The sequence below is a fragment of the Ovis aries genome, chromosome 9 (assembly GCF_016772045.2).
Source record: "Ovis aries strain OAR_USU_Benz2616 breed Rambouillet chromosome 9, ARS-UI_Ramb_v3.0, whole genome shotgun sequence".
Taxonomy (NCBI): Eukaryota; Metazoa; Chordata; class Mammalia; order Artiodactyla; family Bovidae; genus Ovis; species Ovis aries.
Genome location: NC_056062.1, coordinates 44,014,832 through 44,037,056, shown reverse-complemented (window position 1 = coordinate 44,037,056; position 22,225 = coordinate 44,014,832). Strand labels below are relative to the sequence as shown.

Below are 22,225 nucleotides of genomic sequence, written 5' to 3'. Positions count from 1 at the left end.
TGATGACCTGCTTTCTTTCATTTATTCAAAACTTCTGCATTTAGGTTTTGCAAATAGTTAATCATGACTACCCCTGCTACCTATGTATCAACATAACTCTTGATACTTCCTTTTGCTTTCTAATATCTTTGCCAATTGCCTCAAGCCTCTTTGTTTCTCAAATTTAAATTATAAGAAAAGAATATGATTAGCTTAGCTTTGCTTGTAAATCCTTGCTGCAGAAATCATAGCTTGCTGGTGCGATCTACTATGATGACCAGACACACACATACAGTGCAAAAGAGGGTGAAGCAGAATCTCTTAAGAATGAACAGGTAGATGCTATAAAATGTCTAGAATATGTGTCATTCCAAGGAATTTAGATGTTAATTTGAAGATATGTAAAATGGGTAAGATGTAGAAGGAAAATTTGCAAGTCTATAGGGCAGTGGTTCTCAACCCTAGTTCACTTTAAAATCACCTGTGGAGCCAACAGTCATGTGAAAAGATGGTCAACATAAAAAATCATCAGGGGAATGGAAATCAAAAACACAATGAGATATCACAACACACCTATCAGAATGACAGTTATCAAACACACACAAACCCAAAAACCAATTGTTGGCAAGAATGTGGATAAAGGGACCCCTTATGCACTGTTGGTAGGAATATATATTGATATAGCTTTTTATGGAGAACAGTGTGGAAATTCCTCAACAGAGTTATCATATGATACAGCAATTCCACTTCTGGACATTAATCCAAAGAAAACAAAAACATTAATTGGAAAAGATATATGCACCTCAATGTTCATTGCAGCATTATTTACAATAGCCAAGATATAGAAACAATCTAAGTGTCCATCAATAGATGAGTGGATAAAGAAGATGTGGTGTATATATATAAATATATATATAATGGAATATTACTCAGCCATAAAAACAATGAAATCTTGACATTTGTGAAAACACAGATGGGCCTAATGGTTATTACGCTAAGATACTTTAACAAAAAAATTGCTTGGCGTCTTTAAAAAATTCCAATGCTAAGCCCTATTCCACACAATATAATCTTTGGGGGTGCTCCACAGGCATAAATATTTAAAAAAATATTTTCCCAAATGATTCTAACAGGCAGTCAGGCTGAGAACCTAATTATATAGAACAATAGGCCTCAAAATTGGTGAATCATTGGAATTAACTGAGGAAGTTTTTGAACTACTGATAGAAGGTCACAGAGTATAAGACACAAATACAAAAATCAACACTATCTCTATATATTCAAAGCAAATACTTAATAAAATTAACAAAGCACTACCACTTTAACAGCATCAACAGTTCAGTTCAGTTCATTTCAGTTGCTCAGTCGTGCCTGACTCTTTGCAACCCCATGGACTGCAGCACACCAGGCCTCCCTGTCCATCACCAATTCCTGGAGTTTACTCAGAAGCATGCCCATTGAGTCAGTGATGCCATCCAACCATCTCATCCTTTGTCATTCCCTTCTCCTCCTGCCTTCAGTCTTTCCCAGCATCAGGGTCTTTTCCAATAAGTCAGTTCTTTGCATCAGGTGACCAAAGTATTGGACTTTCAGCTTCAGCACCAGTCCCTCCAATGACTATTCAGGACTGATTTCCTTTAGGATGGACTGGTTGGATCTCCTTGCAGTCCAAGGGGTTCTCAAGAGTCTTCTCCAACACCACAGTTCAAAAGCATCAATTCTTTGGTGCTCAGCTTTCTTTATAGTCAAACTCTCACATCATACATGACTGCTGGAAAAACCATAGCCTTGACTAGATGGAACTTGGTTGACAAAGTAATGTCTCTGTTTTTAAAATGCTGTCTAGGTTGGTCATAACTTTTCTTCCAAGGAGTCATAACTTTTCTTCTTTTAATTTCATGGCTGCAATCACTATCTGCAGTGATTTTGGAGCCCCCCAAAATAAAGTCTGACACTGTTTCCACTATTTCCCCATCTATTTCCCATGAAGTGATGGGACCAGATGCCATGATCTTCGTTTTCTGAATGTTGAGCTTTAAGCCAACTTTTTCACTCTCCTCTTTCACTTTCATCAAGAGGCTCTTTAGTTTTTCTTCACTTTCTGCCACTAAGGGTGGTGTCATCTGCATATCTGAGGTTATTGATATTTTTCCTGGCAATCTTGATTCCAGCTTGTGCTTCTTCCTGCCCAGCATTTCCAATGATATACTCTGCATATAAGTTAAATAATCAGGGTGACAATATACAGCTTTGATGCACTTGTTTTCCTATTTGGAACCAGTCTGTTGTTCCATGTCCAGTTCTAACTGTTGCTTCCTGACCTGCATACAGGTTTCTCAAGAGGCAGGTCAGGTGGTCTGGTATTCCCATCTCTTTCAGAATTTTCCACAGTTTATTGTGGTCCACACAGTCAAAGGCTTGGGCATAGTCAATAAAGCAGAAATAGATGTGTGTTTTTTTTTTTAACTCTCTGGCTTTTTCGATGATCTAGCAGATGTTGGCAATTTAATCTCTGGTTCTTCTGCTTTTTCTAAAACCAGCTTGAACATCTGGAAGTTCATGGTTCACGTATGGTTACTTTGCTAGCGTGTGAGATGAGTGCAATTGTGCGGTAATTTGAGCATTCTTTGGCATTGCCTTTCTTTGGGATTGGATGAAAACTGACCTTTTCCAGTCCTGTGGCCACTGCTGAGTTTTCCAAATTTGCTGGCATATTGAGTGCAGCACTTTCACAGCATAATCTTTTAGCTCAACTGGCATTCATCACCTCCACTAGCTTTGTTCATAGTGATGCTTCCTAAGGCCCACTTGACTTCACATTCCAAGATGTCTGGCTCTAGGTGAGTGATCACACCATCGCGATTATCTGGGTCATGAAGATCTTTTTTGTACAGTTCTTCTGTGTATTCTTGCCACATCTTCTTAATATCTTCTGCTTCTGTTAGGTCCATACCATTTCTATCCTTTATTGAACCCATCTTTGCATGAAATGTTCCCTTGGTATCTCTGATTTTCTTGAAGAGATCTCTAGTCTTTCACTTTCTATTGATTTCCTCTATTTCTTTGCAATGATCACTGAGGAAGGCTTTCTTATCTCTCTTTGCTCTTCTTTGGAACTCTGCATTCAAATGGGTATGTCTTTCCTTTTCTCCTTTGCTTTTTGCTTCTCTTTTCACTGCTATTTGTAAGGCCTCCTCAGACGGCCATTTTGCTTTTTTTGCATTTCTTTTTCTTGGGTTGGTCTTGCTCCCTGTCTCCTGTACAACGTCACGAACCTCCGTCCATACTTAATCAGGCACTCTATTAGATCTAGTCCCTTAAATCTATTTCTCACTTCCATTGTATAATAGTTGGGGGTTTGATTTAGGTCATACCTGAATGGTCTAGTGGTTTTCCCTACTTTCTTCAATTTAAGTCTGAATTTGGCTAAGGAGTTCATGATCTGAGCCACAGTCAGCTCCTGGTCCTGTTTTTGCTGACTGCCTTCTCCATCTTTGGCTGCAAAGAATATAATCAATCTGATTTCAGTGTGGACCATCCAGTGATGTCCATGTGTAGAGTCTTCTCTTGTGTTGTTGGGAGAGGGTGTTTGCTATGACCAGTGCGTTCTCTTGGCAAAACTCTATTAGCTTTTGCCCTGCTTCATTCTGTACTCCAAAGCCAAATTTGCCTGTTATTCCAGGTGTTTCTTGACTTCCTACTTTTGTATTCCAGTCCCCTATAATGAAAAGGACATCTTTTTGGGGTGTTAGTTCTAAAAGGTCTTGTAAGTCTTCATAGAACCGCTCAACTTCAGCTTCTTCAGCATTACTGGTCGAGGCATAGACTTGGATTACTGTGATACTGAATGGTTTGCCTCTGAAACGAACAGAGATCATTCTGTCATTTTTGAGATTGCATCCAAGTACTGCATTTTGGACTCTTTTGTTTACTATAATGGCTACTCCATTTCTTCTAAGGGATTCTTGCCCACAGTAGTAGATATAATGGTCATCTGAGTTAAATTCACCCATTCCAGTCCATTTTAGTTTGCCGATTCCTAAAATGTTGATGTTCACTCTGCCATCTCCTGTTTGACCACTTTCAATTTGCCTTGACTCATGGACCTGACATTCCAAGTTCCTACGCAATATTGCTCTTTATAGCAACATACCTTACTTCCATCACCAATCACATCCACAAATGTGTTTTGTTTTTACTTTCTCTGTCTCTTCATTCTTTATTTATCCACTGATCTCCATTAGCATACTGGGCACCTACCAACTTGGGGAGTTGATGTTTCAGTGTCCTATCTTTTTGCCTTTTCGTACTATTCATGGGGTTCTCAAGGAAAGAATACTGAAGTGGTTTGCCATTCCCTTCTCCAGTGGACCACATTTTGTCAGAACTCTCCACCATGACCCATCTGTCTTGGGTGGCCCTACATGGCATGGCTCATAGTTTCATTGAGTTAGACAAGGCTGTGGTCCATGTGATTAGATTGGTTAGTTTTCTTCGATTGTGGTTTTCAGTCCGTCTGCCTCTGATAGAGAAGGATAAGAGGTTTATGGAAGCTTCCTGATGGGATAGACTGAGGGGGAACTGGGTCTCCAGCTTAACAGCATCAAAAATACCAAATACTTAGTAATCAACAAATTATGTGCATGACTTTTGCAATTTACTGAAAGGAGTTAAGATTTAAATAAATGGAGATATATACCATATTCATGGATTGGAAGACCAAACATTGTTAAGATGTAAATTCTCCCCAAAATTGATTTATAAGTTAAAAGCAGTTCCAGTCAAAATCCTTAAAGGCTTTTTTGGTGTGATGGAGATTGGTAGTAACATATGGATTCTAAACTTTTTAAGAAAATGCAAAGCACCTAGAATAGTGAAAACAAATCTTAAAAATGAAGAATAAATTGCACTACCTGATTCAAAAGTTAATATAGAGCTACAACAATCAAGAATGTGAGGCATCATCATAGATAAACAAGTCAAAAAAGCACAACAGAAAGTTCAAATAGATGTATACCCAGTTAAACTGAATACCTAAATTTATAACCATATAACCAGTTTAACAGATTTTCAATACTGGTACCACAGCAATTCAATGGGGAAAGGAAAGTTTTTTCAACAAATAGTATGGAAAAGTTTGATAAATGCATAGGAAAAACATTAATCTTGATTCCTACCTATCATATATACAAGATATATACAGAAACTGACTTGGAATAAATAACAGACCTATTGTAAGAGTTAAACCTATATGCTCCTAGAAGAAAACATAGTAGAATATTTTCATGACCTTGAGGTAGGCAGAGACTTATTAAACAGAAACCAGAAAACACTAAACATAAAATAAAATAATAATCAAAACTAAAAGGTCTGCTCATCAAATATATCTTTAAGAAAAAATATACAAACTGTTTTTGTACCTGGAAGAAAAGTTTCATGATACATATGTGACAATGGATGTGCATTCAGAACTCCATTTAAAAGTGAGCAAACAACTTGACACTTCATAAAATAAGATGAGTAGCAAATAAGCACATGAAGAAGATTTCAAATCAATAGTCATCGGGGAAATGCAACTTAGAAATATAATGAGATACCATTTCACACACACTAATATGGCTAAATTGAGAAAGACTGACAATACTGGATGTTGGAGAGGACAGAAACATCTGGAACCCTACCTTGTTGGCTGGAATGTAAAACTGCACAACCACTTTGAAAAACTGTTTGGCACTTTCTTATAAAGTTACATACACCTACCTTATGACACAGCAATTCCACTCCTAGATATTTATTCAAGACAATGAAAACACAAGTCTACAAAAAGACTTGTACAAGAGAGGTTTATTGCAGCTTTATTTATATAGTCAAAACATGCAAAACCCAAATGTCCCTCACTAGGAAAATGGAGAAACAAATTCTGGGACATTTATATAATGGAACATGACTCATCAATAAAAACAAGTGAACTTCTGACACACACACAACAGGGCCAATCTCAAAAACATGCTGAGCAAAAGAGATTAGATCCCAAAGAGGCTGCACTGTGTGATTCTATTTATACAAAATTCAAGAACAGGAAAATTAACTTATGGTGACAGAAATCACCTGTGGAAATAGGAATTAACTGAGAGAATAAAGGAACTTTCCAAAGTGATGGAAAATGGAAATGTTTCATATCTTATTAAGGTGATGACTATAGGAATGCACGTATCTGTCAAGATTCATCAAACTGCATACTTAAGATCTTATTACTTCACTTTATTTATGCAAATCTTACCTAAAAAACAAAACACCAAATCTCTCATACAGCCCCAAATACTACAGGAAAAGGTTAATGACAAACAGAAAGAGAGACAAGGGCTTTAATTTACAGAGGTATCACGAATAAACAAGAAATAAGCAGATTAATTTAAAAATGGACAATGGTCACAGTGTTCATAGAAAAATAATAAAAAGTGTTTCATAAATTCTAAATGATGCTAAAACTTACTTCTAGTTAAATAAATGAAAATTAAAATAAAATACCAGTTTCCACCTATCAGAGGGCCAAATTTAAAAGCCTAATAATACCCAGTATTGGTGAGACTGTTAAACAAATACTCTGATGCTCATTAATGGAAGATTAAATTGGTGCAATCTGTGGCAGTTAGCACTATATTTACGTTATGATTTAATTTTTATTTTAGCAAAACATCATCTATCCAATTAAGTTAGAGCTAATTGGACTTTTATTTTTTTAATTTAAATTTCATTCTATAAATTTATTTTTGCCTTATAATTGCACATACTATATTAATATATGAAGTTCATTCCTAGGTTTTTGAACATTTAACTAAACTTTTAAAAAAGAGTACTTGCTAGTGGGGAGCAATTTATATCAGATAAATTCTAAATATTTGTCTTATAATAATCTTTATGGAAAAGATTTATGCAATCTGTGATCAATTTGTAATGGCATATATTTTACCTGTCTATGAGTAGAGTATCACTTGTTACGATTAAAATATCCAAGCAATTTTCTAGTTCCTTGTTACGGTCACTTGTCTGTACTAGACTCATCAGCAAACAGAGCTTGAGCAAATTGTAAGTCCCAGGAGGAACAATCTGTGATGCAAAGATGTTGGCAAGTATGGCTGTAAACTTCCAGCATGAGCTGGAAGTCAGAGAGAGGAGACACCTGAAATTGTCACTAATTCCTGAAGGAACTGAAAGTAAATATTAATACACATATTAAAAAGGGCTTTAAAACAAGCAAATGGTATACAGACATCTAATTCCATTAATCTAAAATATGAAATTGCAGTTCTTTTAATGATGCCACATTCAAATTAATACAATGATACTAAATTATGATCGGAGGTCACTCTGGTTTATCATTCTACCCAAGGAACATAATAAAAGGATGCACACCCTGTGTGCCCACATAGATTGCCTGTGGGTTGCAAGTAAATTCCTCATTTTTTCCTTTTAAGACCAATGTGAGCAAAGTCAGATCATGAGGCTCCTGTATTGCAGTGTTTCCTTTATATTTCTGTGTTCGAAACAGTATCACATTTAGTGAGGGCTAAAAAGCAGAACTGAATATTCTGCTTTAGGGAGGGCTAAGGTCAGTTCTGAATATTCATTGGAAGGACTGATGCTGAAGCTGAAACTAACACTTTGGCCACCTGATGCGAAGAACTGACTCATTTGAAAAGACCCTCATGCTAGAAAAGATTGAAGGCAGGAGAAAGGGATGACGCAGGATGAGATGGTTGGATGACATCACCGACCTGATGGACATGAGTCGGAGTAAGCTCCAGGGTGGACAGGGAAGCCTGGTGTACTGCAGCCCATGGGGTCCCAAAGAGCCAGACACAACTGAGTGACTGAAATGAACTGAACTGAAAAAGCAGAATGGGATATATTTGAATGTTCCTGTTAAAAGGGAAGATTTATACCCTACTAATTTAACATAGACTGTAACATTCTAGACCTTCTCCACTCCCTTATTCTGTCCAGCTCCTGAAAGGAATGAGCAATTTAATCCAATGGGTCAGTTTGGGAAGAACTGTGCACATATAACTCAGTCCCTTTCTCTTTCCTCTTGGGCTGTCATCACGGAGCAATGATTTCTTCTATTCAGCCATGTCCATGGACCAAGGGAGGCCTACCTAGAGTAGGTCTTGCCACATTTAGGTGGTTAAATCTGCCTAATTCTAGAGTTTAGCAGGAGAAAGCACACTTCACCTACATATAAGTCATGTTCTACTACCAAATCAGTAAATTTTAAAACATTTCAGAGCAGAAAATACTGAAAGGATCTTTAAAATGTCCATTGTTCATTAATGCTTTCTTTCTTCAATATTTTTATTCTTTTAATAAGTTTTTCTCTTCAAAATAAGCAGAGGTGTCTAGAATTCATTGTATTTAAATTCAACTTGAAAGAAAGTGAAAGTGCTAGCTGCTCAGTAGTGAGCAACTCTTTGTGACCCCATAGACTATAGCCCACCAGGCTCCTCTGTCCATGGAATTCTCTAGGCAAGAATACTGGAATGAGTAGCCATTCCCTTTTCCAGGGGATCTTCCTTACCTAGGGATCGAACCCAGGTCTCTCACATTGCAGACAGATTCTTTACCATCTAAGCCACCAGGGAAGCCCTAAATTCAACATTGGCCTCTGTTATTCTAGATAGCAATCTCAGTTCCGTTCAGTTCAGTCACTCAGTTGTGTCCGACTCTTTGCAACCTAATGGACTGCAGCATGCCAGGCCTCTCTGTCCATTGCTAATTCCCGGAGTTTTCTCAAACTCATGTCCATTGAGTTGGTGATGCCATCCAGCCATCTCATCCTCTGTTGTCCCCTTCTCCTCCTGCCTTCAATCTTTCCCAGCATCAGGGTCTTTTCAAATGAGTCAGCTCTTCGCATCAGGTGGCCAAAGTATTGGAGTTTCAGCTTCACCATCGGTCCTTCCAATGAATACCCAGGAATCATTTCCTTTAGTATAGACTGGTTGGATCTCCCTGAGGTCCAAGGGACTCTCAAGAGTCTTCTCCAATACGACAGTTCAAAAGCTATCTAGTGATTTAAAAAAAAAAATCTATTATTCGAGATTTAACTAGCCTGTCTTACATTTAGATATTTGTTTGCCAGAGTAGATCTGCTCTTTATTTTTGGTTACTTAGTGCTTAATTTAGTTGGAAGAAAATTATCAGTAATAAAGCAGATATTTTGGCCCCCAACTGCCTTTGCCTCTTGTCTTATTTCTCGATTGGCTCAAAACTCAGATGCGGAAGAGGATGCCATTTTATCCAGCTCTTTTTCTCAACCATGACAAGTTATTTAGCATTGCCTTAGCTAGAAAACAAAGGTAAGAAAAGCTTTTAGATTACTCTTTAACTCCTGGCATCTTAAAACGTTCTTCTCATTGGAAATTATTTTTTTAAAAATCTAAATATAGTTTAGCCAAAAGAAAAGAATCATTCCTAAGGGCAAGTTTCCGCATTATCCTGCTTTATTTCCTTCATAGCATTTATTATCTGAAATTGTCTTATTAATTAGTTTAGATTTATTCACTATCTACCATATGGTTTAAGGGTGGGAATCTTGACTGTCCTGATCACAGCTCTATCCCTAGTGTTTTGAAGCGTGTCCAGCACACAGGCAGCCAATACTTATCTCCTGAACGAATGGCTTTAAACTTGCAAGTATTGTTAAAAACGATATTAACATTTTCCTTACCTTTTGGAATGCAAAAAGTGATACTATTTGCTTCTACACAGACAGCAGTCTGTGATGTTTTTACACAGGTTGGAATTCCAATAACCTTATACTCATTTCCTATATTCATTTTATTCACTGATTCATCTAAAATTATTCAAGACAAAATAAAATATGTGTTTACTGAATGAAACTTTTACTGATGATATGGTTCAAAGATCTAAAACCAGTAACAATTTAATAGTTCACTTAGCTGCTAAATATTTACTTTTGTTTAGTAAAACATGCATATTGAGTGACATGAATAATGTAAATAGAGGTAATTATACTGCTGATAAATTTTGATACATCATTTTGAGCCAGTGAAGAGAGTTGACTTCAAGAAGTATGCGGCATAGCAACTAAACAGTCTCTTATAATATAGTCAAGAGGCAAAACAGGACAACTTTGTTTAAATGAAGCATGTTTCCATTAAATAACAAAAATGTTAATAAAAGACTTTATAAGTAATAATTTCATTTGGGAAGAAAATTATTTTAAAAAAGTATTATGTACTGTCTATAATAGACAAGGTACTTTTACACACACTATGTAATTATAAACTTTAAGACAAATATTGTTATGCCCATTTTATATATGAAGAAACCAAGAGGTTAAGTGACTTATGCAAGGCTAAAGTAGTTAAGTGCTTAGTCATTCAGTCATGTCCAACTCTTTGTGACCTCATGGACTGTAGCCTGCCAGGCTCCTTTGTCCATGGGGATTCTCCAGGCAAGAATATTGGAGTGGGTTGCCATGCCCTCCTCCAGGGGATCTTCCCAACCCAGGGATCAAACCCAGGTCTCCCGTATTGCACATGGATTCTTACCGTCTGAGCTACCAGGGAAGCCCAAGTAGTTAAGTAGCCGAGTTGAAATTCCCATCTGGGTCTGCTCCTGTCTAAAGTCTTCCCACAAGACACTTTACTAGGTTCCTCTCACCTTTACAGATTGAGCAAAGCCTTTGCACAAGTTCAAAATTTATTCTGAAAAACTAAAAAATCTTGATCCTCCATTACACAGTTATAATTTGGATGGTTGTAAAGCTGTGAAAGAAAAGCTTACAAGCAGGAGCAAGGATTAACCTCCCTCTGTGAGTAAACAGAAATCTCTGTTTCTCCCTCTCTGTTCTTTCTCTCTCTCTCTCTAGCTCCAGAGAATATATTGGTAAACCCTGTAGACCTAGATGGGAAAAATCAGGCCCAAGACTTAAGAAAATAAAAACCCCAAACCAAATAAACAAACCAACACTCCCTCTTCCCCTACCCCCACCCAAACCTCTGAAGGATACAGTATGAATTACAAAGGGAAAATTAAACAAACAATTTTTCAGCTGTTCCCTGGACTCAGAGTTTGGTGAATGTATCCTGAGGTCAAGAAAGGATCAAGAAGAAGGCTAGGAGACTGGGAAGTCTGGGTATCTCTTCTGATAATCCCCAAAGGCCTCCTTTTATTAATTTAATTTTTAAAAATTCACTTGGGTTCTATTAAAAGTTTATTTGAAGAAAGGGTTTTCTACTAAAATATATGTTGGATAGTCACTTATATTTCTATATTATAATGTATGGTTTGTATTTAGCAGAATTAAGTAGTTAAAATAATAGACTTTGCAGCTAGAATGCCTGAGTTTGAATCATGGCTATGTCATGTGCTAGCTGTGTAACCTTGGACAAGTTATTTAACTCCTCTGTGCATCCATTTCCATACTGTAAGTGGAGACAACAATTGAAAGAGTTGAGAGTTGCTCTGATTAAATGAGTTAATATATGTAAAAGTGTCTGGCACACAATACTTGGTATTGAAAATTATAGTCATTTGGGCTTACATGCCTGCCTTGTCTTTGTCAAGCCATGGTGAAAAGAATTCTTGTTTGAGTCTCTACTTTCCAAACTCTTGAATTCCCTACACATGGTTGCATCCAGAATCTCTCTTTAAAAACAGTTTAATTCTTCCAATTTTAGCCCAAGAAAAGAGGCTGAACCCATCTTTATTTTCACAATTCTGGCTTCTTAATGAAGACTCACTCTTCCCTGGGTGATTGATACTGATAATGATTTCCTCCTTTATTGCAGAATCTTTCTACTCACAGGTCTTAACCCATGGAGTTCATTCATTTATTGAATGAATTTACTTACTAAATTGTTACTATGTGCAGTAAAAATTCACATCCTACCTCATGAACATTATATTTTAAAACATTAATACTTACATAAGACATACACACACAATAATGGGAGATTATTACTGTAAATATCTGTCACCCTGAGATTTAACATAGTGCTTCATAGCATGTACTAATATCTTTTTAAGTGAATGTTATGAGACTGAATAAATAATTGGTACATTAGCTGTATATGACTCTAAAATACTCAAGAAAGAGAAGACATATGATTATCAAGCTATACAAGTACCATGTATAAATACCATGTTTATACCAGGTATAGCAAGCATAAGCTCAAGTACATTTTAGTGTAAACAGGTCTTACCTCTGAGGAATACTGTAAGAGATTGAAACCTAAATGGCTGGTTGTTACAATATCCTTGAAAAGCATGAAGTGACTTTGCAGTAATTATTTCAACTATCTGTTTATCTGAACGCAAAAAGCAAAAAAGAATTAGTTATTAGGATACATATTCAATTTAATTTCTACATTAAAATATCAGACATTATTTTAAAAATTATAATTATAAAACATAAATGCATTTTACCACCAAGTACTCTAAATTTTCTGTCTTCTTGAAGTGAAGATGAACATAGATTACACAAAAAGTCATTTCTTACTGTTGCAGATTCTGTAGCACCAGGTACATGCACTCTTATATACTGAAATCCTGAAAGAAAACAGAGTTAAGCTATATTTGCCTTCAGATTTAGCTCTCTATTTTCAATCCTTTCGTCGTGCCATGAAGTTGCTCAGTCGTGTCCGACTCTTTGCGACCCATGGACTGTAGCCTACCAGGCTCCTCCCTCCATGGAATTCTCTAGGCAAGAGTACTGGAGTAGATTGCCATTTTCAGTCCTTTAAAATGAATCTAATTCAACATATAATTAAATTGGGTTTGGATGTGAGTTTACAGCAGTTCAATGGCTATTTTTTGTCAGGCACTTTGCTAAGGCACTGGTTTTATGGATATTTAAACACACAGTTTCAATAGGTGGTGACCAAAAACAGACAATTTCAATACAAAGTGTTCGGAGAGAAGACAGGAGGGGCAACAAACCCAATGAGAGGTGGGGATGAATGGAAAAGTTGTCGTGGAGAAAGACTGAATGGAGTTAAGCCAAAGGGTTGAGAGAGGACATTACGTGGAGAGGGAACACCATGAACAGCTCTGAAATTGTGTGAGAGAACAAGTACATCAGCAACACAAGTATACCTATTAAATTATAGAGGAGAGATGGGGAAGAAAGAATGAATTTCAAGGTTATACAAAGTAGAATTGCAAACATTGTGAAAGTCACTCAGTCAGGTGCGACTCTTTGCAACCCCATGGACTGTATATTTCATGGAATTCTTTAAGCCAGAATACTGGAGTGGGGTAGCATTTCCCTCCTCCAAGGGATCTTCCCAACCCAGGGATCAAACCCAGGTCTCCTGCATTGCGGGCAGTCTTTATCAGTTGAGCTATGAAGGAAGCTCTTGTAAACATTGAAAGTGAAAGTCAAGTTGCTCAGTCGAGTCTGACTCTTTGCTACCCTATGGACGGTAGCCTGCCAAGCTCCTCCATCCATGGGATTTTCCAAGCAAGGATACTGGAGTGGGTTGCCATTTCCTTCTCCAGGGGAACTTCCAGACCCAGGGATTGAACCCGGGTCTCCCATACTGCAGGCAGACTCCTTACCATCTGAGCCACCAAGGAAGCCTAGGAGACACCAAATTTTATCCCATTCTTTTCATGCTATGAATGTTTCATAACTAATTATAAACATGATTTAAGATTAAACAGTAAATTATTTTGATTTTACATTTTAATATTTACCTTTTGAAAGAGGGCATGCTTCATCTGAACAAAGAAATCTTGCACCTTGTGTGTATTTGGTTACAGTTGTCATTGCAATCACAATTCCTTGCATCGTATAAAATCTTTGAGATGTATAATCACGTGGAAACTCACAAAGATCAAGACAATAACTTGGCAGAGGAGGTAAATGTGTTAACTTCAGCACTATATTAATCTAATAAGAACATAAAAAATAGTATTAAAAAGTGCAGATCCAATTGGACTTGCATTACAATATAGTAAATATATTTGTAGGGTAAGTCAAATAAATGATTTGTTAGTATTAGGAACCAACCTTTTGAGCATTAAGAGAAAAGATATTTAAATGTAAAATTAAAATGCAAAATCCTTATAATCTGATATTTTAATTAAAAGTATTATGAACTATTATCTTTCTTTAAAAATATACATTTCTGTAGAAAATAACAAAATTTTGTAAAGAAATTATCTTGCAATTAAAATTTAAAAAATAAAATCAGGGAAAAGTTAAAAAAATATACATATATATATACACATTTCCTCACCATTCCCTGAAAAACTTATTTATAAAACAATGACAACCTCATAGCAATAAATACTTCTAATGCCCAGATCTCTAAATATAATTTCTCACTGAAAGGAACCAGAGCTCCTTAGGAAAAATGGCTAGTTTCAGGTCTGGGGCAGAAAATACACTAATGAAATGTATCAAAAGGAAATAAGAACAAACTTTAAGAAGCTCCCAGTGACCAAAGTTAGAGAATATAAACTTAAAAAAAAAATGACAAAAATTCACTGAAACATATCAGATATATTTAAAAATTCATGTATTAATAGCTCCTCATAATTTAAAAATGGAAAAGCAAACAGAAAATATTGTTCATCATTGGAAGCTACTATATTTCAACTTATCACTCCAAGAATTTATAAATGGAAAGAATCAAACATTTCTTCTGCTTTTCCTGTACAAATTGTATTGCAAGGTAATTAAACAGTTGATGAGAGAAAAACTTCTCTTGCAGGATAATTTTAGGTAATAAACATTGAAAGTTTTCTAAAATCTGGAAAATCACAATTTTGCAACTCCTAATGAAATAATGGAATCTAGGCAATGATTCAGGAGATCCGGGTTCGATCCCTTGGTCAGGAAGATCCCCTGGAGAAGGAAATGGCAACTGGCTCCAGTCTTCTTGCCTAGAGAATCCCATGGACAGAGGCGTCTGGCAGGCATGGGGTTGCAATGAGTCAGACACGACCAAGTGACTAACACACACACAGGCAATGATTATCAATGACTACAAAAACTGAGGTGAAAGCTGATGGTAAACTGTGATTTGGAGGGGTCAGACTGACATCATCTGCACCCACCAATCAATGTGGCATTGCTAAAAGTGGGACCACAGAGAGGGCACTTCTACTGTAGGGCAGTATGAAACATGTGACGCTATACTCTATTCTTGTCAAAATGAGTTGAATTTGAATCTAAGCAAGTATAATATTTAGAAGCAACTGCTATTTTTCAGAAATATGGGGTCTAGGGAATAAGTTAAATACCACATGAACAGAATCAGACAAGCCCAGATTATAAGACATTTTACAGGACAACTAAAAAAGCTTCTTCAAAAATTCAATGGCATAAAAAGGAGGGGAAGGAAACGCCTCCAGATCAAAAAAGACATGGTGAGATATAAGAACCAATTATAATGTGTACATCTTGTTTTGATCTTGACTTGAACAAATCAGCTATGAGAGATTCTTGAGAACCACAATTGGGCAAATTTAAATCTGGGCTGGACAGGATATTAGACGATACTAAGAAATTACTGTTTTTTGTAAGGGGTAATAGTGTCATTGTGGTTATAAAAGAAAAATGTTCACAATTTTTGGAGGTTGATACATACCAAAGTATGTAGGGGTGAAATATCAAATGTATTTTAAAGATTTGCCTTAAAATATTTCAGGAAAAAACTGATGATGCAGGTATAGCAAAATATTGCAAACTATTAAACCTGAGCAATAGATAATATGGCAGTTCATTGTATTATTCTGTTTATTTTAGGGTATGTTTGAAATATTTTATTATTAAAATGCTTAATATTATAAGTGATAATGCAGGAAGTAAAGATGTGTATGTAGTCCATTGAACTTTGAAAAAATGTTTTAATACAAAATATATTTTAATATAAAAATATTTATTTACAAGTTATCCTGAAAGTACTGTACCTCAGTTTTCTTTGTTAAATTTAACTAAAACTTACTTGGGTTTCAGTCTGCAACTGTCCAATTAGTGAGAGAGTCTTAACAGCAATATAACAGACCTGTGATTTCAAACAAGAAAACCAAAGAAGTTATGGAAGATTCCATGTGGCATAAAATTATTTCTTTCTTTAACTTACTGATTGAAAAACTTGAGCAGCTTTTAAAGGCTGGTGTAAAATGTGATTTCCAAGTTCAGCATCCAATTCAACAATATCAGAGGGATTTATTAAAACATTGAATCGATAGACAGCATAACTTTGTTTCGAATCTGTAAAAATACACAAATTTAAAAATGAAGTTAGTTATATGTAGGACTTTATTTTAAAGTTTCTAAAATAAAGCCACCTTTGCTGAACATACCATTGTAATATTTGCAATCATCTATGAACTTCTGGAGGCCTCCACTTCGGTCAAGATAGATAAGGGCTGCCTCTTTCATTTTTAGATTTGACATTTTCTTCTAGTTAATGATTCTTCTCTTTTACTAATGCTTAAATCACAATTGCTAGTGAAGACTACAGAGACTGATACTCAGAAAATATGAGAACACCTAGAAATAAAATAAAATTTACATTTAAGGATATACAATAAAACTGTTTACACTATTAAAGGTAAAACTGAGAGTGAAATAAAATGAGGTAAAATTTCCAACTTAAAAAAATTCCTAGGAGTTCCCTAGCAGCCTAGTGGTTCGGATTCTGAGCTTTCACTGCCTTGATGCAGGTTTAATCCCTGGTCAGGGAACTGAGATCCCACAAGCCGAGCAGTACAGAAAAATCCTACCCAAAGGGAAACCACACTTCGGCTTCTTTTGCCAAATGATATTTTATTCAAGACTAGGTTATGAAATTCTTCACAAGATTGCAAATTTAAGAACAGGATCCTCAAATGTCTCTTTACAGAGTAAGTATACCAAAATACACCTGTTGAAAAAAATATTAGATAATGGGGTCCTAGCCTAAGGGATCTGAAAACCTGGTTGTAAATCCAGAGTTTTCTAGTTGCTGTGGGGAAATCACTTGACCTCTCTTGGCTAAGTATCTTCACCTGTAGGAAATTAAGGCGTTGTATTAGATGATAAGGCCTCTTCCTCCTTTACATTTTATATCAGTGACCAACATAAAACATTAAACCATAGCAATGAGAGTGGAATACATAAAATTAATTTAAAGATAGATAGCAAACAAAAATTGGAAACAATATATGCCAAATATTGTATTAGGTGGTAGGGATAAGATGATTAAGATTGAATTCTGCCTTCAATGAGGTGCCAATTTCGAGAAGTAAAAAATAATGACTGTCAAATTTATTATCAAACATTTATTGGGCATTTACTATTTAATGGATATCATCCTGTCCTAGGCATTGGGGATACAAAGATCAGTAAAATAAGTTCCCTATTGTTCCAAGAGTACAGTGAGGGAAAGTAGACATGTAAAAAAGTTAAAATTCTATACAATTATGTGCTATAAGAAATATTAATGTACTAGAGAGCACAGAAGGAACTGTATATGAAAGAGTTCACTAAACTTGGGGTCTTCCTCGTGTAGGGGTAATAATATTTTCTATTGTTTTAGGACATTTTGATTTAATATCGTTGAGTCATAGACATTTAAAGGTGACATTTCAGTAACTGGAGGAGATTTAAGTGAGATTTCAGTAATTGGAGGAGAGGTGAAGAGAAGAGAAAGTTTTTCAAGGATAGAGGTAATCTCCCTTCTTCCAGTTTTCACGCCTACACTATTGAATCCACACCCCTGCTACTTGGAGATCAGCTCATTTTCCAAAGTGAGACTGTCCTTTTGGCTAGTACACGGAGGGCTGGGCGGCCGGAGGCGCCCGCAGGCGCCCGCAGGGAGGCAGGGAACTTCAGAGTTTATTTTTAGTTTACTCATTGGAAAAGACTCTGACGCTGGGAGAGACTGGGGGCAGGAGGAGAAGGGGAAGACCCAGGATGAGATGGCTGGATGGCATCACGGACTCGATGGACGTGAGTCTCGGTGAACTCGGGGAGATGGTGATGGACAGGGAGGCCTGGCGTGCTGCGATTCATGGGGTCGCAAAGAGTCGGACACGACTGAGCAACTGAACTGAACTGAACTGAATCTAAATAAAACGATCTCAAAGTGTGTGCTGTGTTCAGAACGTTCCATGTGTGTTTCATCAGACCATAATTTGGAGGCCGAATGATGGGAGACTGCTAATAATGAAATATTTTGGTGAAGTTCAACAGGATTGAAAAATTTGGAAGTCCATAATGATCATACAAACAAAGGGAAATCATCAAAGTTTTTAACAGGGGAGTAATATGGTCAGATTTTTATTTTGGACATCAGTGCTTGCTGCCAGAATGGAAAGAGGGGTTGCAATAGAAGAATTCTATGATCAGTTTCTAGTCTTTGGAGATACATAGCCCAACCTAGGCTTCCTTGGTGGCTCAGAGGTTAAAGCGTCTGCCTCTAATACCGGAGACCTGGGTTCGATCTCTGGGTCAGGAAGATCCCCTGGAGAAGAAAATGGCAACCCACTCCAGTATTCTTGCCTAGAGAATCCATGGACGGAGGAACCTGGTGGGCTATAGCCCAAGGGGTCGCAAAGAGTTGGACACGACTGAGCGTCTTAACTTAGCCCAACCTAGGGCGTTAAGAACGAAAGAGAATGGAGGGGATGGATTCTAGACTTCTAAAAATTTCACGCCCGTCTACGGGTGTGGGTGGATGCTGCTGCTCTAATAGAATACGGGAGTCAGGAGAAGGATAGGGAAATGACAAGGTGAAATTCATTTCAGATATGCTGACTTTGATCGGTTCTGAGGATGTCCAGACAGACAGACAGAAGAATCAGGGGGATGTAAACCAGGGCTTGGCCTTCAGTAATTTTAAAAAGACCAAAGATAACGCTCTGGGTATCACCAGTGTAAAGCAGAGGTCCTGGAGTACTGGCATTACCAAGGAAGCGGACAGTGGAGGAAAAGACATGGAACCCTTTGGGAAAGCATTAAATAAGCCAACCGGGATAAAATGTGACAGGTCTCCCCACAGCCTGAAGAACCCAAGTGTTGGTTCATAGAAACAGGCGCAGGTCGGGTCTCCTCTCCTGACTGAGTCAGCACGAAAACACCTCACAAAGTGGATGGAAGCAAGTCCGGCCTCATATCTTGAGCTCCAGGACCTCTTCCACCCACAGAGGCACTGTGGACTGTGCCTGTGGACCCCAGCCCAGCAGGGTGTGACACCCCGCCACCCACCGAACCTCTCCTGCGCGCGCCACCTGGAGCCCGGGAGCCAGCATTGTCCTCGCGCGCATGCGCGCATCTCTGGGCCGTTGGTCGCGCAGAGCCTGCTGGGGTGGCCCTTCCAGTCACCGGAGCACCTAGTCTGACCTGCACTCCATCCTCTTTAATATAACGGGTCTTGCTCGCTCCTTGCGAGGCAAAGAACAGATAGAAAGATAAAAAACCGTTGGTTTTCACCGGCCAAGGATGCTCATGTTTGTTAAAAAGTTTACATAAAAATCTCCTGGTGGGAATGCAAAATGGTGTAGACAATTCGGAAAACAGTCCCTGATAAAGGACCACAGAGATACTATATGACCCAACAATTTCATGGCACATATTACATATTATACATATTATACACAGATAGTATGAGAAAGAATGCAAAACGTATGTTCACACAAGAACTTACATGTGAATGTTTGTAGTATTACAATAGCCAAAAAGTGGAAACTGATAAATGGGTAAATAAGATGTGGTATATCCATATAACATAATGTTGTCAGTTCAAAAGAATGTCTGTTCAACTGAACTGACTTTCAATACTCAAAAAAGAATGAGTATTAAAATGTGCCACAACATTGATAAACCTTGGAAACACTATGCAAAGCAAAAGAAGCTACATAGGAAAGGCCAAATGTTGAAAGATTCCATTTATGTGAAACGTTCAGAAATGACAAATCTGAGAGTGAGATAATAGATTAGTGGTTTTCTGGGGCTTTAAGGGGAAATGGAGAGTGACTGCTAATGGGTATCACTTTTTTATTTTTTTAAACTGTGGTAATGTACATAAAACTTACCATTTTAACAGTTTTTAAGTGTACAGTTCAGCGGTGTTAAGTACATTCACATTGTGAAGCCTCACCACCATCCACCTCCAGAACTTTTTCACCTTTCCAAGTTGAAACTCTGTCCCCCTTAAACAGTAATACCCCATTTCCCTGGCTCTCTACTTTCCCGTCTGTCCCTGAGAGCAAGCCGGGTTCTGTTTCCATGAATTTGACTACTCTGGGTACCTCATATAAGTGGAATCATACAGTTTGTCTTTTATGACTGGCTTATTTCACTTAACAAAATGTATTCAAGGTTCTTCTACATCATAGCATATCAGAACTTCCTTTTAAAGGCTGAATAATATTCTATTGTATGTATATACCACATTTTGTTTATCCACCCCTATAGGTGGAGAGGGAAAGGGGGATGAGGCATCACCAACTCGATGGACATGAGTTTGAGCAAGCTCCAGGAGTTGGCGATAGACAGGGAAGCCTGGCATGCTGCAGTCCATGGGGTTGCAAAGAGTCGGACATGACTGAGTAAACTGAACTGACCCATATAAGGTTTCTTCTTGAGGTGATGAAAATGTTCTAAACTTGATTGTGATGATAGTTGCACATCTCTGAATAGATTAAAAGCCAGTGAATTTTACACTTTAAATAGGTGAATCTATGGTGATGTGAATTAAATCTCAATAAAGCTGTTAGCAAAAAAACAAAGCTTGTGCTGAGTCCTTCCCTGTTAGTATTACTTTTAACAGTTATCAATCGTACTGTATTTCATTGGGTTGGGGAGATCCAGGAGTTGGAAGCCTGGACCATTTTCCTTGGAAAAGTAATAGAAGCCACTCCTTTCAATATTTAATAGTGTTGACAAACCACCACAGAGTTTGTTCCTATGGGGGAATATCATCTATGTGAGCGATGAGGTGAAGAAAATGTTTTGCTGAACTACGAATCAATCTGCAACAGCAAAGGTTTGTTAATACTGTCTTGTACTAAAATCCTGTGGTTATAAATACCATTTTATATGAGAAGAACTAGACTATGGGCTGCTGATGGATCTTGTTTTAAGGTTTTGGTTAATCAGTTAACTGTAATGATTCATTTCCATGCAAAGTAATAATGGAGTTTTAAATCAACCAAGTAAAATAAAATCCTCCAATAGGTTTTTATGTATTTAGTACATCCTTTAAAGTATGTTAGACATAGAAAAAGCACTTAAAATTTTAAGTATTCAGTGCATTACTGCCTGTTGCAAATTCTCTGAAAATGAAAATATCTAGAGTCAAAATTTCATTGCTTCTGATTGCTACATTATTGTAAATACTTAATAGCATTTTATTGTTTTAGGAGATCACTGAACATCACAAACAAAATCTCAGCGGCAGGTTAAGAATTAGAAGGCTCTCAACAGGAGGCTTGAAATTTAAAGCAGATATCCAGTGTGTAAAACTAGTATGCTTTGCAAGAAGCAACATTTAATTTTAGATACACTCATATAGGGCATCTGTTGGGAAGATTTATAAAGATAAATACTTTGTTAAGTGATTGGTTCATTTTAATTTTTTAACTCGAGAGTGGTGGTGTGAAAGAGGACTGTTTTATGCAAATCAAAGTCCTTTCCATTCTCATCCCCTCTTCCAGTTTTTTCCTCTTTCAGCAACTAACTACACAGGACCTGCTGTCATGCCTTTTAAAGATTTAAAAATTTTAGAGCAGTTTTTCTTCACAGCAAAATTGAGCAAGTTAACAAGTTTTAGGTATAAACTTATTTTTAGATCTTTCTTCCTAATAAATGCATTCAATGATATGTTGAATTATATCAATTCAAGCAATTATCTCCAAGCACTGTTTTCTCTTATCTACACATTTTGACAATTGTTTTCATTTTCACTTAGTTCAAAGTATTTTAAAATTTCTCTTGATATTTCTTCTTTGACCTATGTGTTATTATGTTATTTAATCTTCATGTATTTTGGGACTTTTCAGTTATATTTGTTATTTTTTGCTTTGTTATGGTTTTAGAGCAGACATGATATAATTTCTATACTTTTCAATTTGGTTAACTGTTTTCTATGGTCCATGATTTGACCTATCTTGGTGAATGTTCCATGCGAACTTGAGAAGAAAGTGTATCTGCTATTTTTGGATGAAGCAGTCTATAGATGTCAATTATATCCAGTTGATGGATGGTGTTGAGTTCAACTAAGTC

At 36.9% G+C, this 22,225-nt stretch overlaps 1 protein-coding gene across 1 annotated transcript in view; it reads right to left on the bottom strand.

Annotated features, from left to right (window-relative positions):
• The window catches only part of MCMDC2 (minichromosome maintenance domain containing 2), a 43,972-nt gene extending 21,958 nt beyond the window's left edge, over positions 1-22,014 (bottom strand). Inside the window, exons 1-8 of the mRNA XM_015097792.4 lie at positions 16,321-22,014; positions 16,098-16,228; positions 15,960-16,019; positions 13,702-13,897; positions 12,430-12,552; positions 12,207-12,311; positions 9,704-9,829; positions 6,950-7,187 (exon numbers count right to left, since the gene is read on the bottom strand). Of these exons, the coding sequence (XP_014953278.1) occupies positions 6,950-7,187; positions 9,704-9,829; positions 12,207-12,311; positions 12,430-12,552; positions 13,702-13,897; positions 15,960-16,019; positions 16,098-16,228; positions 16,321-16,414 (1,073 nt within the window). The 5' untranslated portion in view covers positions 16,415-22,014. The remainder of the gene's footprint in view (positions 1-6,949; positions 7,188-9,703; positions 9,830-12,206; positions 12,312-12,429; positions 12,553-13,701; positions 13,898-15,959; positions 16,020-16,097; positions 16,229-16,320) is intronic.
• Between the last annotated feature and the right edge of the window lie 211 nt (positions 22,015-22,225).